This window comes from Sturnira hondurensis, unplaced genomic scaffold (genome assembly GCF_014824575.4).
Source record: "Sturnira hondurensis isolate 20B ecotype Veracruz unplaced genomic scaffold, ASM1482457v3 Scaffold0015509, whole genome shotgun sequence".
NCBI lineage: Eukaryota > Metazoa > Chordata > Mammalia > Chiroptera > Phyllostomidae > Sturnira > Sturnira hondurensis.
The window spans coordinates 5,369,103-5,396,062 of record NW_028088140.1 but is presented as its reverse complement, the minus strand read 5'-3'; the positions used below and the strand labels follow the sequence as shown (position 1 = coordinate 5,396,062).

The 26,960-nt window shown below is 34.9% G+C and overlaps 1 protein-coding gene across 2 annotated transcripts in view; it reads left to right on the top strand.

The window, feature by feature from the left end:
- EEA1 (early endosome antigen 1) overlaps positions 1 to 26,960 on the top strand; it is a 141,675-nt gene that overhangs the window by 63,824 nt on the left and 50,891 nt on the right. For both annotated transcript variants that reach the window (XM_037064665.1, XM_037064666.1), the window contains 5 exons: positions 4,819 to 4,935; positions 14,458 to 14,796; positions 19,244 to 19,393; positions 19,862 to 19,981; positions 26,083 to 26,286. In XM_037064665.1, coding sequence (XP_036920560.1) covers positions 4,819 to 4,935; positions 14,458 to 14,796; positions 19,244 to 19,393; positions 19,862 to 19,981; positions 26,083 to 26,286 — 930 coding nt within the window. The remainder of the gene's footprint in view (positions 1 to 4,818; positions 4,936 to 14,457; positions 14,797 to 19,243; positions 19,394 to 19,861; positions 19,982 to 26,082; positions 26,287 to 26,960) is intronic.

Sequence of the window (26,960 nt, the reverse complement as noted above, 5' to 3'; positions counted from 1 at the left end):
TAAGTTTAATATGGAAGCTTTTTATAAATTTATATTTTTATTTATGTAGATCAACATGTCTTTGTATGTGATGAGAAGAGCTTATTTAAGATGACAAAGTTATAGCTAGAGTTATAAAAAATTTGTGAAAAGGCGTTAGTGTCTTCGCACATTGTTCTTTCAAAGGGAACAACAATGTTTTTTTGTTTTTGTTTTGATTTGTGTTTTCTTTTGAAAAGACGTTTTTGGGAAAGAAGAAAAGTGACTTAGAAATTCATTTTTTACATCTTAACTTCCTTCAAATTTTTATATAAAACACTTATGTTTTGAAGTAAATTTTAACATAAAGGGATTTATTCTTGATGAATGGTGATTTAATATTTCATTAATCATTAGTAAAACATGGACAATTAGTCCCTTCTTAAATAATTAACAGTTATATAGTTATTGAGACCTCAGATTGTTGTTGAAATATTTTTAACAACTTCAGGAAATGGTACCATAAGAGAGTAATATTATTATTAGGAACAAAATCTTAACGTTTTCAACATTAGTTTTGGATACTATGCTAGGCACTTTAAATATGTGGTCCCATTTGTTTCTTTTAACCCTGTGAGCTAAGTACTATTTTAAGTTTGTTTTATATGTTAGGAATCTGAGGCTTAGTGAGGTTAAATGACTTGTTTGAGGCTGTGCCCCTAATAATAGGAAGCTAACATTAGAGTGCGAAGCCTGTGTTTTATTTTTACCATTTTATCTTCTATTTTAGGTGGTCTGATGATTTGCCTTAAAAGTAAATTTATGCTTTTAGTATTGACCTGATACTTGTTGTTATTACTTTTTATCTTTTGCTGTATTGTATGTTATAATATTTATATTGAGTAAACTTAAAATTACTTTTGAGTTTATGAAAAAGTTACTAAATATTCCATCTTATTTATTTATTTTTATTATTATTTTTTAAAGATTTTATTTATTTATCTTTAGAGGGAAAGGGAAGGAGAGAAGGAGAAAAATATCAATGTATGGTTGCCTCTCATGAGTCCCCTGCTGGGAACTGGCCTGCAACCCACGCATGTGCCCTGACTGGGAATTGAACTGTGATCTTGTGGTTCGCAGGCCCGCACTCAATCCACTGAGCTACACCAGCCAGGGGTTCATTTATTTATTTATAACTATATTTATCTTTAGCTTTTGCTTACTCTCTAAATAGGTGGCATTACTTTATTAACTTATTAAAATTCAATTTTATTTATTCTTAGTTAAGTGTGTTGGTCAATTATAGCACTTAAAGAACTTAATAGAAAAATTATTTTATATATTAACTACTTTCCTGAACTTAAATATTGACATGAGAAATAAAACACATGAAAAAAAATAAAGGAGCTAAAAAATGCAATGATTTATTTGTTATTCCTAGTTGAGGCTGGAGACATATAACTTGGTGTGCACTGTTAAATATGTCCTTACATTTCATTATTTTTGTTAAATGTATACCTTATGAATTCATTGACAGCGTTTTGGGGGTGGTTCCTAGATATTTTAGATGGTGCATGTATGTGTGTGTATGTCTCTCTCTCTCTCTCTCTCTCTCTCTCTATATATATATATATATATATATATATATATGTCACTCTATAGAATTTACAAGTACTTTTTATATACTAATTAGCTATTTTATAGATCAGAAATTAGGGATTTAAAGCTTAAAAATGTTATTTCTAAAGATCTACATTATTGAAAATATTAAAGTTGCAATCCACACTTATATTTAGTGTGGTCTTTAATAAAAATTCCTCTTTTTAGAATTTTATTTGTATTCCAAAGCAATTAATTTGAATTTTACTTCTAAGGCTAAAATGTTAATAAAGGTATAGAATAAATATGATTATATTCAGCATAATTTTAAAAGGGAGTATTTAAATGTATTTAAAAGTATGCTAGTACAAGAGATCACATTCAGCAGCATGGTTCTGACATTTTCATTGTGTGTTCGGTCTGTACTTTTGGTCTTGTTTTCCACCTTTCATCCACCATTTTATTATTTTTTTTCTGCTTTCTCGTGGAGTTGCTTAAACTTGAGGTAATGTTTTTTTGGAAGGCTTTTAATATGAGCAATACTTTTAATATAGTATCTTGATCTTCATATGGTGATTTTGTGATTTAAGGCAATGTCAGGTCTTCAAAGATATGCTTATTTTTGTTTTTATTAATCATACTAATTTTATCCACCTTTTAATGATTATTTGGTAAGAGTAGTCGTTATTGGGACAATAATTATAATTTTAAACTACTAGCAGGATGTTTGCCTGAAATAGTTATTTCGTAATGTAAAGATTTTTAGTGAAATCTAATGTCGAATTCAATTTAGTGAAATTGAATGTTGAATTAACATTCAATAACATGGCTTCAAGGAATACAAACTATTTTTAGAATCTGAAATACTGTTTCCATGGAAACATATCTATTAACTCCTTAGAGATAGAATCACTCATTTCTTTGGTGAGTATTTTTTGAATGCCTACGTGTCAGTGGTTAGGTATATAGTCAGTAGTTAGGTCAGTCGTCAGTAGTGAGGGATGTAACAGTGAGTGAGACAGTGCCTGCTCTCATAAAACTTGTATTCTTTTACAAGAAATGGAAGCCAAACAATACATATGTACATAAATAAATCATGATAGAAAGTCAATTAATGCTAAGTGCTATAAAGAAAAATAAAGCAGGACGTGCAGTAGTGGAGCTGACAGTAATGTGGGACAATTTGAGATAGAATGATCAGGGAAAGTCTCCTCAAGGAACACCCATGTGAGGAGAATGAAGTAAGAAGGAATCAGGGTGAAGAACTGAGAGCAGAAAGAGGCAGTGCAAGGGCTGCAGCCTCCTGGGCACAGGCGAGCTTGACCTGTTGAGCGAGGAGTAAAGGTAGTGTGGCTAAAGCAGAGGACCTTCTTTGCCTGCATTTCACCATAGTGATATCTGAACAGGGAATGTACAGATACCATTTTTTGGAAAATGATATCTTCTTTATTTGGAAATTTTGTCTTTCTTTAATTTTTAATTTTTTCCCCCAAATATAAACATAGTACTTGATCATTATAAAAGATCTGTAATGTGCGATTAAGTGAAAGTTCCTGTAATTCACTGCCCTCCCTCCCCTTCCCCATAATTAAAGTGTATCTTTTGTTGTATATTCTTTCCACATCTTCTAACCCCTTGCTTAAGTTTAAAAATGTAAATGGTTGCTTTTATATTTTAAACATTCTAGTTTTAAAAAAGATAGATTGTGTACAAAGGATAATTGATAAACCTGATGTTCAGATCTTTAGATGTTAATGTTACAAAGTCATTTATAAGAACATGTCTAAAAACTATAAAATAAAAGTTACATATTTGGATATATTTTCTTTATATTTTGGATTTATTTTCTTTTGTGATAAGTTGGCATTTGTACTATATGATTAAGACAGTAATTTCAAGTAGCAAATTATTCTAATATTTCCATTAACATCTAAAATATTATTAACAGAAAATGATTCTGAGATTCCAAGTTGTTAGAAATAACAATTAGAAATAAACTCCCAAAACCTATGTCCCTGTCAAGGCTACATGATTAGTTCAAGACAGAAGGTACTACGATATGCCTTTAATTTGAACACAAGTTACAGATGCATGAATAGTTAAACATTTCCTTCTTTGAAATTATTTATATATATTTTTATATAACACTAGTTGTTATATATTAATTGAAATACCCTGTATAAGGTATAACTATAAAGTACTGTACTTGAACAATAAAAAACAAAAAGAAAAAAGTAATGTGACAAATTGCCTTTGAGTGTATCAGAACTGGTTCATTTTCATGAATGTTTTCCCTAAAATGTCAGTCTATAAATATATGTCAGACATGCTGCCATTTCTAAAAATCTTTTGAATCCTCTTTGAATTGATTTTAAACCAGTTTGGAAAACAATCAAAAACTAGTTTCATTAATTTATGGTTATTAAAATAATAAAATAAAATACCTATCTTTGATCATTCAGTTCAGTCACTTAACTTGTTTACTTGGTGATTTCCAAAACTTAAAACCAAAGCCACTGTAAATGGATGAAGAGTAGTAGCAAAAGATCTGTTGACATTTTGTCACCATAAATTAAGTAGCCTTCAGGGGGCGAGTGGGGTGAGAGGGGACTAAATAGTAATGGGAAAAAATACAATAAAAATACGAATTAAAAAATTGTAGCCTTCTAACTTTTCTTCTTTGAAGATGCAAGTACTTATTTATAATATATGATGTAGGTAACTGCTGATGGCGTTTTTTAAGAAAAAATTTTGAAGTTTGTCTTAGCATATTATAAAGTTTATATACTAATACAGAATATAGACAGTGAAAATAATTGTAACTTTAGGAATGTAACTTTAGTTGCATTTAATATGCTTTTAAAATAAAAATAAAAGGCTATGTTAATAGAAATTGGGAGAAAATATAGATGTAATTTGCATATTATTTTTAAATTAAGGAGGATTAAAGTACAGAGTTTCAAAGTCAGTTAATTCAAGTTTGCAGTTTGATGCTTACTTCAGATGCATGAAGTAGGATGTCAGTGTTTCATTTTATGTATTATTAAATAAATGAAGTTATGCATTTTGGATAAATTTTGAAAACTATTTTTAGGCAAAAACAATGTGGGATTGCAGTAAGGTGATAGGATAAAGAACTGAGTTGAAACTTCTAAGGATTATTTAAATTTAAAAACAACAACAAACATCTATGTAATCTTAAAACCTTTGGGTGCTTCCATTTCCTTTTTTATTTTAGTTTGCTCTATTTTTTTTTTTTAGGCCACGATAAGCCAGCTAAGGTGTGAACTTGCCAAAGGTCCCCAAGAAGTTGCTGTGTATGTGCAAGAACTACAAAAACTTAAAAGTTCTGTTAATGAATTAACACAAAAAAATCAGGTGAGGATTTAAACACTACATATCGTGGTGAATTGAATTTATGTATCTTAAATGTTAATCCTGTGTATGTTATTTAGATATAAGCACAGTGCAATGTGATATATTCTGTATTTTTTTTTAGTGATAAGTACATTCATTATTATATACCCAATCTCCAGAACTCTTACCATCTTGCAAGCTGAAACTATACTGGTTAAATGACTCCTCATTCATTGATACTCCCTGTATCACCGTTCTTTCTCTATGTATAAATTTACTATTTTAAGTAACTTATAAGTGTAATCATACAGTATCTGTCCCTTTGTGCCTGACTTATTTCACTTAGCATAATGTCCTCAAGGTTTATCTATGTTGTAACTTGTGTCAGAATTTTCCTTTCTTTTAAAAAGGCTGAGTAATATTCTATTACATGTATATATCATATTATCTCTTCATTTGTCGATGGATACTTGGATTGCTACAATCTTGTGGTATTGTGAATAGTATTGCTATGAACATGGGTATACAAATATCTCTTTAAGACCCTGCTTTCAGTTCTTTTGGGTATATAAATGAAGCAGAATTGCTGGATCATCCGGTAATTCTGCTTTTAATTTTTTGAGGAAATCACCATAAACAGTATGCAGGGATTCTCATAATTATGCACAAGAATTCCATGATTTTTCCACTTTTTTACCAACATTTGTTTCCCTCCCTACCTCTCCCCATCCTGTGTGTGTCTGTGTGTGTGTGTGTGTGTGCTTATAGTCACTGTCCTAATGAGTGTCAGCTGGTATTTGATCATAGTTGATTTTCCCTGTTGCATTTCCTTATTGGCCTATTGGTTAGGATGGTGAGTATCTTCCCATGTACTTTTTGGCTATATAATATTAAGTGCGTTGTTTTTTTGTTGTTGAGTTTTAGGAGTTCTATATATGTTTTGAATATTTTCTCCCTTTTTTAGGTTGCCTTTTCACTCTATTGTTCCTTTGTTAAAGAAAAACACCCCCTCCTCCTAAATGTCTCCTGTACTCTTAATAAATACTCTGACATCAGATGTGTGGGTGCTCAGTTCTGCAACAAGAGCTGGGTGTCCTGCAATTTCCCTCAGTTCTGAAACTACTTATATGTAGATAGCATCACATGTTAAGGGTTCCCACACATTAAGGGTTCAGTCCCACAATACTGACATCGCCCTTCAGACATCAATTGAATAGCTTGTTATCTATAATTCTGACCCTCTGGCTATAAATGGAGGGTTCCCACCTGCCTTTCCTGGCGTTCAGCTGATTTGCTAGGACGACTAACAGAAGTCAGGAAAACATTTACTAGATTTCTGGTTTATTATAAAGGATTATAACGCAAGAATAGCCAGATGGAAGAGATGCACAGGGCAAGGTATGTGGGAAAGGTTTCATGGTCTCTCTGTGTTCTCCCCACGTGTTCACAACCAAGAATCTCTCCATTCCCTGTCCATTTCAGCTTCATTACATAGACATATTGATTGATTCAGCCTCCAGCTCCTCTCTCCAGCCTAAAGTTCGGAGAGTAGGGCTGAAAGTTTTAACACTTGGTTTATGATTAGTTCCCCCGCCCTTCCCCCCCATCTTTAATTGCTTTCTAAACAAATCAGCCCATTAACATAAACTCAGAGGCGGTTGAAAGGGGCTTATAATGAATAACAAAAGACATCGTTATTTTTCTTATCACATAGAAGATTCTAAGGGTTTTAGTCATCTGTTCCAGAAATGGGGATGAAGCCCAAATATATATTTCTTATTATAAATCACAGTATCACACCTTTGATACACAGAAGCTTCTCATTTGATGTAATTTATCTATTTTTTACTTTGTTGCCTGTATTTTTGGCTTTATATAGAAGAAATCATTTCCAAATCCAATTTTGTTGTGACTACTGCAGCTTTTAGTAAGTTTTGAAATAAGGAAGTGTGAGGCCTTCAACTTCGTTCCTTGTTTTGTATTTTGTAATGTTAATATTTTCTGCCTTGTTTTTTATAGACGGACAACAGATAACATTTAGTTTGGGGGCAGGCAGGTAATAATAGCATTAGTACTTTTTCTCTATAGTTTTACTTTTTTGGTGGTTGGGGGAATAGCAAATTAATAAACCCTTATTTTCAAAGGTATGGTGAATTTATTGGCATTACTGTTAACTTTGACCTAATATTTCCGTGAAATGGAACAAGGGAAAAATCAAGAAGGAAAAGAACATGGTAAAAGGGAACAAAGAGGATCGACTTCGTTAAAGAAGCCATAGGCCTGGGTCTGCGGGACCCAAGCAGGGCTGTTGAGAACAGGACACTGTGGACTTACTCATTTGTAGGGTCTCAGGAGAAGGAACTGACTCAGTTGAACACAAAACACATAACTGGCAGTAAATGTTAAGTCTTTGGCCAACAGCCAGGTGAACGAGTCAGGAAGAGGGTCCTTCAACTCATGTCAAATCTTTAGAGACTGAAGCTCTGGCTCACAGTTTGCTACAGTCTCGTGAGAGATTGTAAAGTGGAACAACCTGGCTAAGCTGCTTTGGGATTCCTGAGTCTTAGAAGCTGTGTGAAATAGGAAGTTAACCTTGAGGACTTCCGCCAAGATGGAGGCATAGGTGGAAACACTGTGCCTTCTCCCCCCACCAAGTTTGAATACAACAAAGGTTTAGTAAACAAAGACACAGCCAAAGAACAGAAAATTGAACTATACAGAAGTCCGACAACAACGAACTGTTCAACGAGGACGGTAAGAGGGGCGGAGCCAGCAGCAGAGCAGGGTTGGGCAGGAAAGATCCCCTGACCCAGGGGCTCAGGAAGCCTGGAACCAGTCGAGGTGCGGGGCAGACTGACCGCGGTCGCACATTTGCACACAGTGAGACGGACCATGCAGGCCCCAGTGGGTGAACCCAGTGGTGGAGGGCTGACGGTGGTGGCACATCTGCGTGCAGAGGGACGAAACGTGCGGGCCCTGGTGACGGTGGCAGCTGCGGAGGTGGCGGGAGGCAGCAGATGGGACTGCCATTGCTCCTCTTTGACCCCGCCCCCACATACAGAGTCACAACCCAGCAACTGAGTTGTCCCACTCTGGTGAACACCTAGGGCTCTGATCCTGATACATTACAGACATGAACAGTCCAAAAGATGGCTCAAGAAGAACTCAAAGCCCCAGAGCTGATAACTCTAAGTGACCAAGAAATAGCCAGCCTCTCAGATGCACAGTTCAAAACACTGGTCATGAGGATGCTCACAGAACTGGTTGATTTTAGCCACAGACTAGAGGAACATATGAAGGCTAAACTAATTGAAATGAAGGGAAATGCACAGGAAACCAATAGTGATGGAAAGGAAACTGGGACTCAAATCAATGGAATGGACCAGAAGGAAGAACGAAACATCCAACCAGAAAAGAATGAAGAAGTGAGAATTCAAAAAAATGAGGAGAGGCTTAGGAGCCTCCAGGACATCTTTAAAGGTTCCAACATCCGAATTATATGGGGTACTAGAAGGGGGAAAGAAACGGCCACAAGTGGAAAACTTATTTGAACAAATAATAAAGGAGAACTACCCCAGTCTGGCAAAGGAAATAGACTTCCAGGAAGTCCAGGAAGCTCAGAGAGTCCCAAAGAAGTTGGACCCAAGGAGGAACACACCAAGGCACATCATAATTACACTAGCCAAGATTAAAATGAGGGAGAGAATCCTAGAAGCAGCAAGAGATAAGGGGACAGTCACCTATAAAGGAGTACCTATCAGACTGTCAGCTGATTTCTCAAAAGAGACCTTCCAGGCAAGAAGGGGCTGGAAAGAAGTATACCAAGTCATGAAATCCAAAGACCTACATCCAAGATTGCTCTGTCCAGCAAAGCTTTCATTTACAATGGAAGGACAGATAAAGTGCTTCTCAGATAAGGTCAAGTTCAAGGAGTTCATCATCACCAAGCCTTTATGTTAAAGGGACTTATCTAAGAAAAAGAAGATGAAAAATATGAACAGTGAAAGGACAGCAAACTCACAGTTATTAACAACCACACCTAAAACAAAAGCAAACCAAGAGAACAGCTAGATCAGGAGTGGAACCATAGAAATGAAGAACACATGGAGGGTTAGCAACAGGGGAGTGGGAGGAGGAGAAGTGGGGAGAAGGTACAGAAAATAGCATAGACAGTAGGTAGAAAATAGATAGGGGGGAGGGCAAGAATATTAGGGGAAATATAGACTCTAAAGAACTTGAGACATGTGGTAATAAACCAAGGGGGGGAGAATGGTGGGGGAGGGGGTGTGCAGGGTGGAGGGGAATGAAGGGGGGAACAGAACAACTGTAATGGTATAATCAATAAAATATATATATTAAAAAAAGAAGCTGTGTGAAATAATAGATGTAATTTACATTGCTAAGTTTTGGGTTAATTTGTTCCTTGTGCCTTGGCCAACAGTTCTCAAACTTCTTGATCTCTTTATACTCTCCAAGTTGTTATGAACCTAAAGAGCTTTTGTTTTTTTGAGTTATATCTATGGGTATTTATCATATTAGATATTAAAACATAAAATTTAAGATCTTTATTATTTTATTATTTAAGATATTTATTATTTTAATTTTTTAAAAAAATTGAAAAAATTCATTCCTCTATCTTGCCTTTTAAGTCTGTCTTTACTATGCATGACTTTATAACATTGAGTCGTGTAGAATATATGGTTCACTGACTTAGTGCAACTCCCCCAAATATTGACACATTCCATTGTACAGTATAAAAATGATAACATTTGTTTGTTATGTTTGATATTTGTCAATATCACCTAGTCTCAGACTAGGCTTTAAGTGTGAGGAAGTACCAAGTTCATGGTGGTAAATACAAGTTTTCCAAAATTCTAAGCTTCATTCGAAAACTTTAATTTTATCATTGGCACCAAATACTGTCAGTTCTGTTCTTTGAAGTGACAGGTTCTCTTCCTCTGCAAATCTGAATAATCATAGTTTGTCTTATTATTTCCATAAAAATGGTGTTTCATGAAAAAACCAACTAACTCAGTTTATAACTTAGTGTGTTATAAAACACACACACACACAAAGTTTTTCCATGTGATACTTATATTATTCTTTGAAATGCAACAGAAATGATTTATATTTACTTCCTATTTTTTCAGTCTTTTTTTTGTTGCTGTTACAAATATTGCAACTATGAATATTTGTAACTGGAAAATACACTGGTGTTCAGGCTGCCCGTCACTACCAAACCCAATAAGCATTGACAGCGATTGAATCGTTATGGTGCTTTATTCAGATGTCCAGTGATCTGAGAAGATGGCAGGTTCATACCCTAACAGACCATCTTGTCTTTTCTTTCCTTGCCAAGGTTTTTATAGCAGAGAATAAACAAGGTGCAGTGAGGGGTTTTGAAGTTCAGGGAGGATTAGGTGAAAGAAGCTGCAACATTCCTGTCTTGGGCAGTTAGCTGTTCCCAGGGGCAGGTGGTCATCTGTTTCTTCCTGGAACACAAAGGCCCAGATGCCTCCACTTGTCCGCAGGTGGTCATCTCTAGCAGTGCCCCAGGAGGTCGGCTGTTTTCCCAGGAGCCAGGATGGGCCTTATCTGTAGTTTCTGAAACAAAAGCTTTGACATACATGTTACTTGCTAGACGTACAACTTTTACCTTAAGCTAAAATTTCTCAAGTCTTGAGTCCACTATCAGATTCACATGTAAATCTCATGCATCCGTTCAAGAAATTTTCTGTTATATATTCCCAAGTGAAATTTGTATAGATTACAGACATGATCAAATAAACCAGGTGACCCCAAACTATTTCCCAAAGTAACTATATCAGTTCACCGGGTCCGTTGTTTGCCTCTTACAAACTGACCAGCATGTGTGTGTGAAGTGGATGTTTATACTCAGTATAATTTACTGTATTTTTTGAAATATTATACTATTAATAAAGGACATGGTTTGACATTGGTAGCTTGAGATGTATGGTCAAATAATGAAGTACAAATTGTGTGTACATATATATGTATACACATATGCACACTCACATTGTTAAAGGAGTTACTGTGGCTATTTTATAAATAACACATGAAATGGAGATGGTTTGGTTTAGTAAAATTAGAATATTTTTTATTAGAGACTGTGATCTTCTGTTAATCTTAGTAATATTTGTGTGAGTCCTCACAATTTTTTTCAAAGTATTTTACTATTTAGAATTTGCTCACCAGTAAGAGCAAATGCTGAGGTGCATTTACCTACTATTATTTTTTAATCCTCACCTGAGGATATATTTATTACTGATTTGAGAGAGACAGAGAGAGAGAGACATTGACATTGATTGGTTGCTTCTCGTATGTGCCCAGACCAGGGAGCTAACCTGCAACCTAGTTTTGTAACCCTGACAGGTGATCGAACTTGCAAACTTTTGGTGCACGGGGCAGTGCTCCAAGCAACTGAACCATCTGGCCAGGGCTGCATTTACCTTTACTTGTGACCCTCGCTGTTTGCCTCCCCCATTCCTCCTCACTTCATGTCCTTGGCAAACCATAATTGTTGACAGTAGTGATATCCAAGTGTTTTGAATTTGGAAATTTCTGTATGTAGTCTCTTGAAAGCTATTGCATAAAATGCCTTGGGCAGCTTTTGTGGATCACCAGCAGCATCACAGTGAATGGGTAACATTATAATGTATAATAAATGGAAAAATAATTGCTTTTGTCCTAATGTCAAGGTTTTTAGCATTAAAGCAATATTTTATAATTACTGGTTTTGAAAACTTAAAAACAATAGGGGGATATTGAAGTAATGACTTTTTTAGGTTTTCATAAAAATAATACTCTGACATTTAACTAAATCTGCAGCTTGATTTTAATTAACTATTTTCATATAAATTTTGAGCAAAATCATATGCTTAAAGCTACTATTATAATATTGGTTATTGTAAGAGACTTAGTTATTTTTGAGTTTCGCCTCTCACCCCTTTTCCATCCTTCTTTGCTCTTCTCTTTCTAACAGTCCCAGTATTAAGGTGCTCATAGGCCAAAGCAGGTACCAGATGTGGCAAGAAGTTATATTGCTTTGTGTTACCACTGTACTGCAAAGTGGTGCATTTATGTGAATGATGGAGTACAGTGATCAAAGGCATGTTTAAATCTCAGCTTTGCTGTGACACTTAACCTCTTGAGTCTTTCCTCTTCTGCTATGAAGCACTGTTATACCCATTTGCTTCTTAGGATTGACATGAGTATTAAAAATATTAATAGTGATTAGACCAGTTTCTGGTGTTTAGTAAGTGCCCCAGTGAATGTTTGGTTTTGCTTTTGTTTGGCAAGTGCTGTGATACAAGATTGGGTCAGGACCAAGATGCAAGTCTTCCTAACTTTACTTTGTACTAACTCAGGAAAAGCTTTTGTAGAAGGCGTAACTTTCGGGGCTACTCTGTAAGGATTCTAAGGATCATTTTACATGGCAGAGGGGTAAACGACATATTATTTTGAAAGCTAGATACACAGGAGGCATGGGAACATGTAAGAGCACAAAATATGAGATGTATGGAGAAGTTCTTCTGAAGACAATTTAATTTTCTCCCACCTGTAAATTTTTTCCTACCTGCAGTAAAGGAGGTAGATTTTGAATAATTTTTTAGGACAAGTGGATTTTAAATAGTCAGTGGTTTCTATGTATGTTTGCTTCTTAAAGAGTGAAGCTGTCTGAGGGGTCATTAATTTATAATACTGGTGGGATTACTTGGTAAGCCTGTGGAAGACTAACTTAGTATGATCCTTAATTTTGTAGCATGTTTTAAAATTGTGTCTTACTGGAGCTCTTAGTATTTGTGAGCATGATTGCATTCATGACATTCAATAACTTAGAGTGTTCATTTACAAGATCTTACACTTTTATAGATCAATATATGAACTTAATTTAGCCTACAAATTCCAAAATAAATGTTATTGTCTTAAAAGAAAAAATGTTAAACTATTGCAAAAAAAGATTACTAGTTACTAACTAGTAACACAAAGAAATGTTTATAAAAAAGGAGTTTTCCTAACATATAGTTTGACTTAAAAGTTTTTTCTCAAGAATTTTGGCTCTTCTGCCTCTTATTTCTGTTTTTGCCAGTTGGTTGAGGTACACATCTCTGAACTGATTTTGCTGTGAACTTCTGGTTGCTCTTCTTAAGTTTAAGTTTTTCTCCCATCTTGTCTCTTTTGTATGTGCTTCTGTCATCTTTCTGGACACTACTTTCTTCCTGGAGTGTGTTACTACTTGGTAATTTACATGAAGGTACTTTTTCTCAGATTAATTGCTGTTACCTTTCTCTGTGGTGCCTAGATTTATTACTCCCCTTAAGGTGATAGCGTTTGCTCTTTCCCCACGTACAACTTGTTCGTCTGTGCCTCTTTCTCTTTTTATATGTTTGTGTCTCTCTGTGTAGAGCAGATGGCATGAGTCATGTATGCCTATTACTTAACTTCTCTCACTACTTTATCAAGTTCAAATTTTATTTTTAGGTGATTAACTTGTTAGCTCCACCTGACTTTGCTCATTTTACTTTTTAACAAATTTTGCACTAAAGAAATTTGACATACGTTTTATATCAATCTATTTTGCTTGCACATTGTTTTAACTTTCTTAGAAGAGTTTTTTTTAATGTGTGTGTTTCATTTAGGTTATAGTCTGTTTAAAGGCCACAGACTTTGACTCTCCTTTACCATTTTATATTATTTCCTTCTAGGGCACTACATAGAAAAACTAAGTAAAATAAATGTCCATGGATAGATTTTCCAGGTGCTTGTAGTGGCTTCTTATTCTGGCTTACACAATTAAGTCAAAATTCTAAATTTTGCTTCATGTGTAAATATGTTGACTTAAAATGTTCAATATTAATTATAACAAGTCCACTAAGACTGGACTTTGACATTTGCTTAGTGTTGTTGAGTCGGATCTTTGGTGGTATCATTTTTACATTTTTGTACTTGACAGAATTAGGTGAAGTAATGAAATAGAAAGCTGGTAAGTGATGTTTTTTAGATCACTACTTTTTATAGTCGGAAAGAAATTTGAATTAGTCTGAAAATTGTGACTCTTAATAATGGCTTTTTCTCAAAAATGAAGTAAGGAATGAGTAGGATCAGCGTACTAGAGCAGCGGATGGCATTGCTGATGCAGAAAGCACTGACAACTGTGGAACTACAAAGCCAGAAATCAGAACTGCAGCAGCATAGTTATTCAAAATCATTTTTTGTGCTATGAGGGTAGAATATAGATACTATTCTAAGGACTCTAGTAGATTCTAGGGTTTTGATCTTATGTCAAAATTTTGTTGGTAATTCTTAAGTTATATTAAAGAGTTTAGTCAAGTGGACCAATAATAAAATCATGTAACTATGTAATAACTTAATAATTCTTGACTAGAATAGTTGTAACTGTTTTTGTATTATAATATTAACTAAACTCTTTATAAGAGATGGTACTGCTGTGTAAATTATTTGAATAATTAGCATATTTAAAAATATTGGAAAGGGAAATAAATTGTTAAATTGATATTTCAGAACTTGACTGAAAAGTTGCTGAAGAAAGAACTCGACTATACCCAGATAGAAGAGAAATATAGTGATGAATGTGTGAGTAAAAAGAATGTACAAGCAAGCCTCCATCAAAAAGACCTAGATTGTCAACAGCTTCAGTCACGATTATCTGCATCTGAAACCTCACTGCAGAGAGTACAGGCAGAGTTAGGTGAAAAGGGAGAAGCTACTCAAAAGCTCAAAGAAGAATTATCGGAAGTGGAGACCAAGTACCAGCATCTTAAGGCAGAGTTTAAACAGCTACAACAACAGAGAGAAGAAAAGGAACAGCATGGGTTACAACTCCAAAGTGAAATTAATCAGGTAAGAGGTGTTACTTTGATTTATTGGAATTTCTCCTATGGTTTTTTTTAGTGTACCTGACAGTTATTTGATCATAATATACTTCATTAAAACATTGTCATTTGAAAAATTAACTTTTAATTTTCACAACTGTAGTATTGAGTCAGATCTCATTTCCTTTCATTTCAGTTTTTCTTAAGAGGAGACACATTGATATTATCTATCATATAGTAATGTTTTGAAGTATTTATGACTTCATATGTATAATTGCTTAGGATGGTACCTGACTCATGGTAGGTACTCTGACTATATATTAGCTTTTGTAATTAATTCAAATTATTGACCATTCTTTAATTTAAAAACTTGTTTCTTTTTTTTCTGACTAGATTTTCAAAATATAATTATTTTTAAACCAATAATACAAAATTGGATATTTTAAAATAAGAAAGTGTATTGGTTCTAACAGGTATTTCTTATAGATAAATTGCAAGTTTTGTCTATAAGAAATGACATTATTGCAAGTTTTATAGAGTTCAATGCAAGTTTTGACTTTTCCATTAATTTAATTTGTAAATTATATATTCTAGCTATTTCTTACAGATAACTAAAAAATTGATTAAGAAAATGGAAATTTTGGGAAGAACAAAGTCCTCAGCTAGTTTTTTGATAATGTTCAACCATTTTCACTTAAATGGTATTGATATTTCCTTTTGTGGCATTGATTCTTCTGTCTTTCTATTTCTCTTCTACTTGATAAATAACACTTATTTTACTTGTTATATTTCTAGAAATCTGTGTTTTTGAACAGTGCCAGTTCTAACCTCCCTCAAAAGACGGCTTAAGCGTGTACATAATCTTGTTTTACTTACCATAGTGTAGTTATACTACCAAATGTCTTTCTTTTCTCAACTCTTGAACTCTTTGGGTACAAGACCATGTCTTACTCAGTTTTTATCCTTACCACTGGCATATTGCTTGCTTATCAAATGTTTTAGTGAGTAAGTGAGTAAATAAATGCAGGCATTCATAATGGAAGGCAACAGAGGCTTGGAGTGAGCATAGCAGTGAGTAACTTAAGTTTTTGACTTTTCATTCAGATAAGAAAATTGGGCATCTATGGTTTCTAAAATAGACTATTTCTTATTGTTAAGAGATACAGAAATGAAAAAAGACACAGTACCTACCTTAAATCATTATGTAAATATCATTGAGAATAAGGCAAGAGTACCATCGTATACTAAAGAACATGGAATTACAATAAAATGATCCCCAATACTGTGAGAATTTGGAAGAGTTCCTCTCCTATTTTTTTCACTGCCCATTGTACTTCATATTGTGTAATTGTTTTGTCCAGTTCTGTGATCAGGAAAAGCTTTGCGTAAGAGAAAGATGGTGCTTGAAGCTGTGAATGTTGAATAGGTTTTGGCAAATAGCAGTTTGATGGCAGGCAGAAGGATCAGAGAAAATAAACCAGTGGCAGGAAAGTATTCTAAGAATCAGGAGGGGGCACTGATTTGTTCTTAGGATAGGTTGTATGTGATAGGAGTGGACTGTTGTGGAAGAGCGCCTGGGATTTTTATGTAGACTCTTGAATGACAGGCTGAGGAATTTGGGCTTTATTTTGTTGTCAGTGGATGGAAGGTTATTAGGAATTTTTGAGAACCTGCTCAAATATATTTTTATACAAAGACTTGAATATGTGACCATTGGATTTAGTTACAGCTCTGTGACAAATAGAGATTATACTAAGGACCTTGAAGTGATACCATTTATCTTCTTTCTTTCAGCATGCTGTCTGGATTCTACCATCAAAGTATGTTTCAAATCTGTCCACTTCTTTTCATCTATGCTGTTGCCACCCTTAACCTAAGCCTCCATCATTACCGACCTGGGCTACTGTATTAGCCTTCTTACAAGTTTCCCTTCTTCTAGTGACCTCCTTGATCTATTCTCCATACAGAAGTCAGAGACATCTTTTTAAAACATGAAGGATATCACTTTCTTTCTCTGCTTAACTCTGCTTAAAGTGGCTTTGCATTGAAACCAAATATCTTAATTTGGTATGTAAGCCTCTATATGCAATATGGCCCACACTGTGTCTTCAGAATCATCTTCTACCACTGTGAAGCCATGTTTGTCATCTTTCAGTTCCTCAGACCCACCAACACTTCAAGTACTTTCCTGCCATTGGTCCTCTGCCTGTATTTTCTTCTTACTGTGCCCTTGACTTCAGTTCTTCACAAGGCTGGCTCAAGCGTTATTTTTGCTATAATGCCTTTGGGGACCACTCTGTTTTAATAGCTTGTTTTCCATATGGTTTGACCCCTTCTTGATTTTGGCAAGCTTCTTCTTTCTTGTTCTCTATAACACTTTTTATTGTATATTAGTTTCTTGTTTACAATTTCCCTTGGATTGTGAACACCTTAATGTGAGGAATTTGTTTTATTCTATACTCTATCAGCCTCTATACTTGGGGCTTTCAGTAAATATTTGTTGAAAGGATGGATGTGAACCTCACTTTAAACCTTTTTTCCAGTACTCTTAACATGTGCAGGCGTGAATTGTGTATGTGTGGCTTTCCACCGTATCATACTCAGCATTCATTTCAGTGCTGACAAATGATAGTCCTTAAACAAAGGACTTCAAGTAAACCATGTTCTTCATATGTATGTTTATGAGCACTTCTACAATAACCACAGAGGTTCAGGTAATGGTTTATTAGTTAAAAGATTAGGTGTCATCAATTGTACTTTTAAAAATTATCCAACATACTATCTTCAATAGGATAGTAGTTTATCTGTGGATTTAGGGACCGACTGTTGAGATTCTAGTTCTCTGGCCTACAGACTGATCTTGGGCAAGTTATTTAATTTGTGCCTCAGTTTGCCCAACTATGAAATGAGGATAATAATGGAACTTTCTTTATAGGATTATTATAAAGATTAAATTAGTTACTACTTGTGAAGCATGTAGAATGGGCCTGGCACATAGTAAACATTATTGGGAATATAAATAAGGAAGTATATAAATAAATAAATATAAATAAGTTTACAAAACTGAACTTCCTAAAGATATATGTATATGTATACATATATATATATATGTCAAAATGTGTCTTTAAAGTAGGATATTGTGGTAATAATTTCAATGTGTGATTTTAGTTTTAATTTTTTAAATTGAATTTATTGGGGTGACATTGGTTGATAAAATTATACAAATTTCAGGTATAGTTCTACAGTAAAGTATCAGATTGGGCACTTAACATGCTTGAAATATGAGTTTACTTTGAGGGTCTTCTTTGCTTTCACATGTCAGGATTGAGCCTAGTTGTTTTAGTGAGAGATGGTTTGGGTAGTTGTTATAGTACTAACTCACTGCATTTTAAGAAGAAGAGTAAATGAGACAGATGTTAGGGTACTGGCTAAGGACAAAGATAAAGCAAATTCATTCTCTGTAACTGTTATTGATTCCTGTTTTAGTTTGATGGAAACATGTTTTACTTTAGAAAATAACTTTTAAAAAAAATTAAGGATAGGATATATTTTGATAGCCACAGTTTGTTTCATTAAAAAATAATGTCTAATTTTCTTGAAGAACTTTTTTCCTTGCCATATTTTTAATTTTTAAATTTTGCGGAGGTGTATGCATTTATTTTGAGTTTTGAGGCTGGTGTGTCAGAGCATTCTCAGTGCATAAGCCTTGCCAAACGGCCTGCATTCTTATCTCCATGCAACTCTTTTTGTTCTACACTTCCAGCACTTGGGCAGTGATTCATATGAAATTAATACAAACTTCTGTTTTTTAATGGAACTGCCAGCACTGCCCACTTATATCCCAAGAAAAAGTAACTTATTTGTGGAGGTGTTAGAAAAAATAAGGAACTTGAGAAAGTGGGGGTTCTTAGCTCCAGGCCAAATGTCTCTTTTAGTTTTCACTGGGTGGCAATTTTAGTTAGTGAGTGATAGTCACCTAATGTTTTTTAAAAAATATTCTTTGCTCTATTTTATTTAGAAATTATCTGCCAGTCTGAGAACTTTGGAATGCTTTGTGCTCTTTAATTTCCAGTGTAAGAAGTCAATTGTGGTGGTTCATAATTACGGAAAAACGGCAAGAATCGCTGTAATGTTTCAAACATACTGTGGAATAGGTCTGAGCTGCGCTGTCTTAATTTTTAATGTTCACTTTATTATTTTTAAGTTCTTCAAGTGATTCCAATACTTATGTCTAAACAAGATCCTCTGGTTCACTGTATTTTTTTAAGAGAGCAGAAAAAACTAGAAATTGTGATGTTTAATCACAATTTTATGTGATTCATTGTATTTGTGTGGTGAAAATTCAGTTGTATCATGAAAATTACGATATTGTACTTATATTGGTGGAAAATGAAACATCATTTGGAGACTAGGTGGTGGTAGTGATGATGGTTCGTGTGTTTATACATGTGTGTGTACCTTTTTTCTCTTTCAAGTTACATGGCAAACTTCTGGAGACCGAGCGGCAACTAGGCGAAGCCCATGGCAGGCTGAAGGAACAAAGGCAGCTCTCAAGTGAAAAGTTGCTGGATAAAGAACAGCAAGTGGCTGATTTACAACTCAAACTTTCTCGTTTAGAAGAACAGGTGAGTTAGCATTTCAAATAAGTGTATGTTAGCCAATTGGTTGGTAGATTTGAGGCATCTTGAATATTGTTATAATTCATTCTTTTCAATAAGTGATAGTTATGATTCTTATAGAAAAAGAAAACAAATACTGATACTGTGGTTTAGATTATTGTTACAAAATATTTGTATGCAATTAATTCCTTGATCATGTTATCATACACAACACAGTATAAAATAAATGCAAACCTGGAGGAAGGATTGTATTTTTCTCAGGATGAGAGTCTGTTCCTAGTGAGTAGTTTCTTAATCATGATATTGAAATTCTATAAGTAATGAGATGCTGCTTATAAGATTGATTTTATGTATTATCTGAATTTAGTTTTCTCTTCAGACTTCAGAATTGTGAGATTTGAAGTAATGCCAGTTTTTTATGAATGATAGCATTATACCTTTAAGCTGTCAACTGACAGGCTATGTCTTTTTAAGTTGAAGGAAAAAGTAACAAATTCCACAGAACTGCAGCATCAGTTAGAGAAAACAAAGCAACAGCATCAAGAACAGCAAGCCCTTCAGCAAAACACTACAGCGAAACTCCGAGAAGCTCAGGCAAGTTAATATCATTTGAACTATTAGCCTTTTAAACAAAATTAGCCAAATCATTATTCTTTTGTTGTAGTAAAGCTAGATGATGCAAAATACTTGATTATGAAGGATTTGGATAATTTTCAGTATCTGGATAATCAAAAAATCTTTTTATTTTGATTTCTATGTTGAAAATTTTCTCTAAAATATTTTAAGTAAATGTATTTATGTTAAAAATAGTCATTTTTATTAACTAAATACATATTAAATTTAAGTAAAATATATATTATTTAAATTATTTTATATATAATATATTATTCAGTATGATTTGTTATTATTATTTATTAATTTATTTTCCAGTTGCTGTTGACATACAATATTATATTAGTTTCAGGTGTATTTAAATAACTTATTTGAGAAATAAAAATATATGAATAAAATTTTCTGGTATATACAGTTAGCCCAGTAAATGAAAGAACATTTTGTATTTCCTACAGTAGAACATAGTGTTCGTGGTCATGTCTTCTGCTTCAGAATTATGTGAACATTGGCCCTGACTGGTGTGGCTCAGTGGATTGTGCATTGTCCTACAAACCAAAAGGTCGCCAGTTCACTTTCTGGTCAGGGCACAGGCCTGGGTTGCAGACCAGGTCCCCAGTTGTGCGTGTGTGGGAGGCCATCAAGCTATGTTTCTTGTTCTCTTTCTCCCTTCTTTCCACTCTTTCTAACAATAAACTACTTAAAGCTTTCTTTAAAAAAAGAACTATCATAAGAATATTGGAGTTGCTGGTATAGAAAATATAAGTGATTGGTTAAATTTATACAGATTCTAAAGAATAACTTAGAAGATTAAAAGAAGTTAAATTTTTATTTTGTTATGGTAAGGGAAGAGGGCACCCAAATGTTTGAAATGAATTTGATTTTGACTTTCACTTATTTGATCTTGTATCCATTCATTGAATACTATTGAGCACTGTATGTCAGGTCCTGTGGTACACTGAAAATAAAGAGAGGAGTAAGACACAGTGCTGTCTTCTGGGAAATGGCAATCTTATGTGCACATAGAACAGTGTTGGAGTTTAAAAGAGGCAGTAATATGCCTCTATATCCCTTCTAAATTTGGAGAATGGCTTGGGAGTCGCATGGACAGGGATCACAACACTGTATTCATTTTTTGTTCTTTCATTCACTCAGTTGACAAATATGGGTTATTGCCTGCTCTTAGCCAAGGAAGTGATTTTGTGTATATGACAGTGAAGAAAACAGACAAACTTGTGTTCTCTCATGGATCTTAGTGAGGGAGAAACTATAGCCAAGGTAAATAGGCAAAATATATAGTGTGTTAAATGGTGATAAGTGCTAGAGATGATAAAAGGGATGGGGAGTAGGAAGTATCTGGGAAGCTGGAACTCAGTGACTGCAGTGTTAGATAGCATTGCCAGGGAAGGCCTCTCTCAGAAACTGAAAGTCCTGAGGGAGAGGGGGTGCGAGGCATCTGGACATCAGAGAGAAGAGCATCACTATATTAAAAAGCCCTAAGCCAGGAGCATATGTAAGGAACATCAGGAAGTTAGTGGTCGGAGTGGTGTGAACGATGAGACATATTGAAAGGGGACACAGTCAGAAATCATAGAAGGTCAGAACATGTTGAGCCCCTTAGGCAATTTTAAGGATTTTACTCTGAGATGAGAAATCATTGGAGGGTTCAGAGCAAAGAAGTACCGTGATCTAACTTGTAATTTCACAGGATTACTCTGGCTGCTGTGTTGAATAGACAGTAGGGGCACATGAGTAGAAGCAAAAAAAATTGGCTGAGAGGCTACTATAATAATCCACATAAGAAATGGGCCCTGGCTGGTGTAGCTCAGTGGATTGAGTGCTGGCCTGCGAAGCACAGGATCGCGGTTCGATTCCCAGTCAGGGCACATGCCTGGGTTGCAGGCCAGTTCCCAGCAGGGGACTCGAGAGGCAACCATACATTGAAGTTTCTCTCCTTCTGTCCTTCCCTCTAAAAATAAATAAATAAAAAAATCTTAAAAAATGAAAAGAAATGGTATATAATTTTATTAATGTCATCCCAATGAATTCAATAAAAATTAAAACAATAATGATACAGGTTTGAAGAAGTATAGGTAGTAAGAAGCAGTCAGATTCTAGATCTATTTCAGAGGTAAAGCCGACAGACTTACTGATAGATCCATGTAGGGCATTGAGAAAGAAGTCAAGAATGATTCCAAGGATTTAGGTCTGGATGGTCAGAAGGATGGAGGTCAAGGAAGATGAAGACAGAGAATCCTGGTGGATTTGGCAACATGGAGGTCGTTGATGATATTGATAAGAGCAAGTGGGATAGAGAGGAGGACTGAAAGCCAGATGGAGAGAGTTCAAGAGAAAATGGGAAGAGAGAAGTTTGGTTAAGTGAATGTGGATAACTGTAGGAATTTTACTCTAAAGAGGAAAGAAGTAGGGTAGTAAAGCTGAGAGAGAATTTTGCACAGATCTACAGCAAGTGGGCATTCAGATACTATCCCCCACAATTAAATTTATTCCTCCAGTCACAGGCAAAGCTGGGAATGATAGCCTTTCACTTTCTTATAGACAGATTGTCTCTTATACTGAGGGGAAGCAAGGGGCTGAGTTTAATGTGTTTGGTCTTTTATCCAAACTTTCTAATTAGTCAAATTCTCATTCCTTGGGAAGGAATAAGAAAAGAATGGCAAAGAGGCCATGTAAAGTCTCTCATTATGGAAACATGAAAAGTCCTAAAAACTAATTAAAGAAATGTAACAAGTTTAATTCTAGGTGTATATATGTGTATAAAATTATTATGATAGCATAGAAGACAGATATAACTTGGATAGAGTCTGGAAGGAGTAGTCATTAGGAAGTTCTTAGAAGTGGCAGTCTGAGTTGCAAATGATTCATAAATGTTTCTAGGTTGTGAAGAAGATGATAGTTAAGGGTATACTGCAAGGAGAAGTTACAAGCGCAAGGATACTGAAGCTGGTGTGAGCTAAACTATCAGGTTTTGCTGGTGCATTGAATGTAATTGAAAGATTAGTTAGAGAAGAGGCCAGAGCATTAGACATCTATAAGTCTGTGAAAGGCCTTGTATGACGTTTCTTCTTGAATACAGAAAGGGGTTGAAGGTCTTTAGAAGTACTATAGTCAGATTTGGTTTTTAGATAGGTTATTCTTGTGGTGTGAAAGATGGATTTTGGATAGAATAATCTGAAACAAGAAATCAATGAAAAGATCAATAAATACAGCATCTTAGATGAAAAATAATTGTAGTTTAAGCATTTGTTTACAAATATCATAGGGACAAGTATAAGTAATACTTTGGAGGTAAAATAAATAGGACTTGTTGACTTAAGAGTTGGAGGGAATGAGAAAGGGAATGAGTGGTTTCCTTACTGAAAACATTGAGGGCATGGTAAATGGGTGTGTCATCAATTGTGTTAGTAAACATAAGACAAATAGCTGTCATGTTTTATAAGGGAATGTGATGAGCACAGTTTTGAACATGTTTCAAAGCACCTATGGGAATATATTAATTTTAAAGCTTATGTATATTAACTGTGAGAGACATCAGTGTACATGGGGTAAATGGAATTATTAGACTAGAAGTGATGTAGTTGAAAGTCTGATTTTTGATTGATGAGTAAATGAGAGATGAGGGAGTTAAGAAAGTAAATATGTATTGCTTTTGAAATTTAAATGTAAATTGTATAAAGATTGGGCAGAAACTGGAGTGGGGCTTGGTTCAGGAAGTGTTTGGGAGAATAAGTGTCTGCCAGTGTTCGTCGTCCAGCACAAAGGGGCTGATGGAAAGGGAGTAATGGAGGGTGTTAGGGGGGAGGTGACTAAAGGAATAAGGTATTGAGAAAAAGCTGTGATGTCATTGGTACAATGGGTAGTGGTAAATTTGAATTTGTCCTTTGCAGAATATCCTTTAAAACTTGATAAGAGAGGTAAGTTGGATGCATATAATTTTATGTGTAAGGAGATAGGAAATGGAGGTGGATATTCCTGATGATCTACCCCTCGCCTCTCTTGGATAAATTGGGTGGTGATAGCCGAATGTCAAGCAGGCAGAAACTAAGAATTTGAGGGACTATTGAAGCTTTTCCTAGATATTGAGGGAAACGTTTGAGGATGAGAACTTCACTAACTGAAAGGGTTGACAAGATGATTCTGGATATGTAATGGAGATTGGAGTATAGAAATTTGTAGAGGCCCGTGTGGAATTTTGTGCTATTTGCTCTAATGGTGCTTGGAAAGGAGTGAAGGAAGCAGATTGCAATATTGACCTAAGTTTGGGCTTTTTGAGGGGAGGGTGGCTGTATTAGAAATTTGGAGGCAACAGGAAATGGAGAATGTAGTTGAAAGAAGAGTTAAAGTTAGTTCACATCCATATATGAGGTTCAGGAAGAAAAGCTAGGCTTATGTTAAATAAGCTAGAAGAAAATTCAGGTAAATGTCCCTTTGACCTTGAAGAGCGGAAATGAGGTCATGCAATTGGAAGCAGTCAGGAAGTTGTGGTCACAGAGTAGGATAAATGAAATTTTTCATCTGGAACAATTTTGGGTGATTTACAGGATTCCACATGTGAGTGGTTGAATAGAATGGCTAAGGTATAGTAATTAATGTGATATGAATATTGAGGTTCTGCTTTTAATTCACAATGTATTTTGTATTTCCCAGGAAATTGAAAGAAATTGTGATTGAGAGAAAGACTAAATCAGGTCTCAAACTTCTGTGAATGAGGTAGGGATTTACAGATGACAGTAACACAGAACGGAGGGTAGAATAAGTGAGTCACATACTCTTGGAAGCAGCATGACACTTGTGCATAAAGGGCAGAGTGGTGGTGATGAAAAACCGGGAAAGCGTCCGTCTCCCCTGCATTCCCAGAGGAATAAGCCTTAGAGGAATCAGATAGGGGTGAGGGGATGTCAGAATTTGTAAAGGGAGAACCTCAATTCAGTTAGGCTTGGAAATAGTGTGACTGGAAAAAAACTTAGGCCTGGGGTTCTAGAAGATTAGTGGAATGTGGAGAAGAGGGGTCATTAGTGGCAGGAAAGAGGGTGAGAGCAGAGAGGTTAGGTTCCTTTCATCATTTAGTGATTGAAGCTGAGAGGGGTGAGAAGCACATTTAAAACTGACTGACCTGAAAAATTTAATATTGGCACAAATTGTTGAGTGGTTGTTGGTTCTGTCTCAGAAAGTGGGGTGGACTGTGAGAAGATTTGCAGAGGGACTTGTTAGGGCCTTGTTCTGTGCAGAGGCTCTGACTTTCAAATGGTTGAGGCAGAGGCTGTGGGTAAGACAACTTGAACATGTTAGTGGGCATTTTTCAGGATGTGGGCTGTTGCATTGTGCTCTGTGTAACGTTACTTTGGTAAAGTGGAGGAGGGATCCATTGATGTGCTGATATATCGGAGAGTCCTTTTGTGGTTTTGGAGTGAGTGGGTCTTCTAGAGTGTCTCTGTGTTAGATTGCAGTCATTTATTTTTCTGTTCATTCAACAAATAGAGCATAGGTGTCTTAGATATCTTAGATATGCTAGTGAATAAAACAGACAAAAATCCTCCTCTTTGTGGAGCATAGATAAGTGCTATGAAAAGAAAAAAATATTCAAGAGAGGGGAATATTGGGAAAGGCTGCAATTTTAAGTGTATTGGGTAGGGTAGGCTTGGGTGACATTTGAACAAACATTTGACGGAGAGGGAATTGGCCAGAACTGTGAGAGAAGTGTTCCAGGCAGAAGAAACAGTTAGTGTGAAGGCTCTGAGGTGGGAATGTGCCTGGTGTGACTAAGGAATAATGAGGAGTCCCACGTGTCTCAAATGGATTGAACGAGAAGAGTAGTGGGTGGTGAAGTCTGTGCTACACTGAGATTGTGGTCAGTTGAAGGTTTTTGTTGTCGTTGTTGTTAAGTTCCAGTTTATTCTCAATTATATAGATTTATATTAAATATATAATCTAATTATTTAATTAAATTGTCATGTTAAAATGTAATAAGTAAAAAAAGTTTGAATTATAAAATTTATCAGTTATTTTGTTTAAGAAGTAACTTTTTAAGTTCTCTATCCTTAAGGTTAGTTTCCAATTCTTTACAGAATGACTTGGAACAAGTACTACGCCAAATTGGCGATAAGGACCAAAAGATCCAGAACCTTGAAGCCTTATTACAGAAGAGTAAAGAAAATATTTCCTTACTAGAAAAGGAAAGAGAAGATCTTTATGCAAAAATTCAGGCTGGTGAAGGGGAGACTGCTGTTCTTAACCAGTTACAAGAAAAAAACCATGTATTGCAAGAACAAGTAAGCTGGTTAAGTCTGTTTCTAAAATTTGCTGTTATCTTTCTAAATCTTAAATGCCTTATTTAAATGATTCTTCATTATGGTTAGTTTTTGTACTTTTTAATATTCTATATTTTTGACAAATGCCATCTCATTTATGTTAAAGGTGGGTTGCTATTATAGTGAAAGTAAGTTAACATGATTTGAGGAAGGAAACCCCAGTTCATGTGCCAGGGATGTAATTTATTACCTAATGTGACCATGAGAAAACCATCTGATCTTGTTAATTTATTTAAAAAGTGGAGATGTTATTGATAATTTTATTTGCCTTGTAGTATTTTGTTATATTTTGAAAAAGAATGAATAACAAAATATATTCATAAACTCAAAGTACTAATCAAGTAGTTATTACTCTGTATTGGTTAGCACATAGACTTAGTGATTACTTGTATTTTGATACTGTCTTTGGAATTTATAAGTAACACTAATTTTGATGTTACTCTATTCTAACATTTGTATGTAGTTTAAGAGAAGCTTATAAAATTCAGCTTAATACATTTTCATACTGAGAAGAATTTATAGTCACTTTTTTGGGGAAGAATTATCCAATGAGAAATCATAGTTATCTACATGAGAAAGTATTAAAGTATTAGTAGGTTGTTGTAGACTGCTCTGGTCATGTTTACTCTCATCCA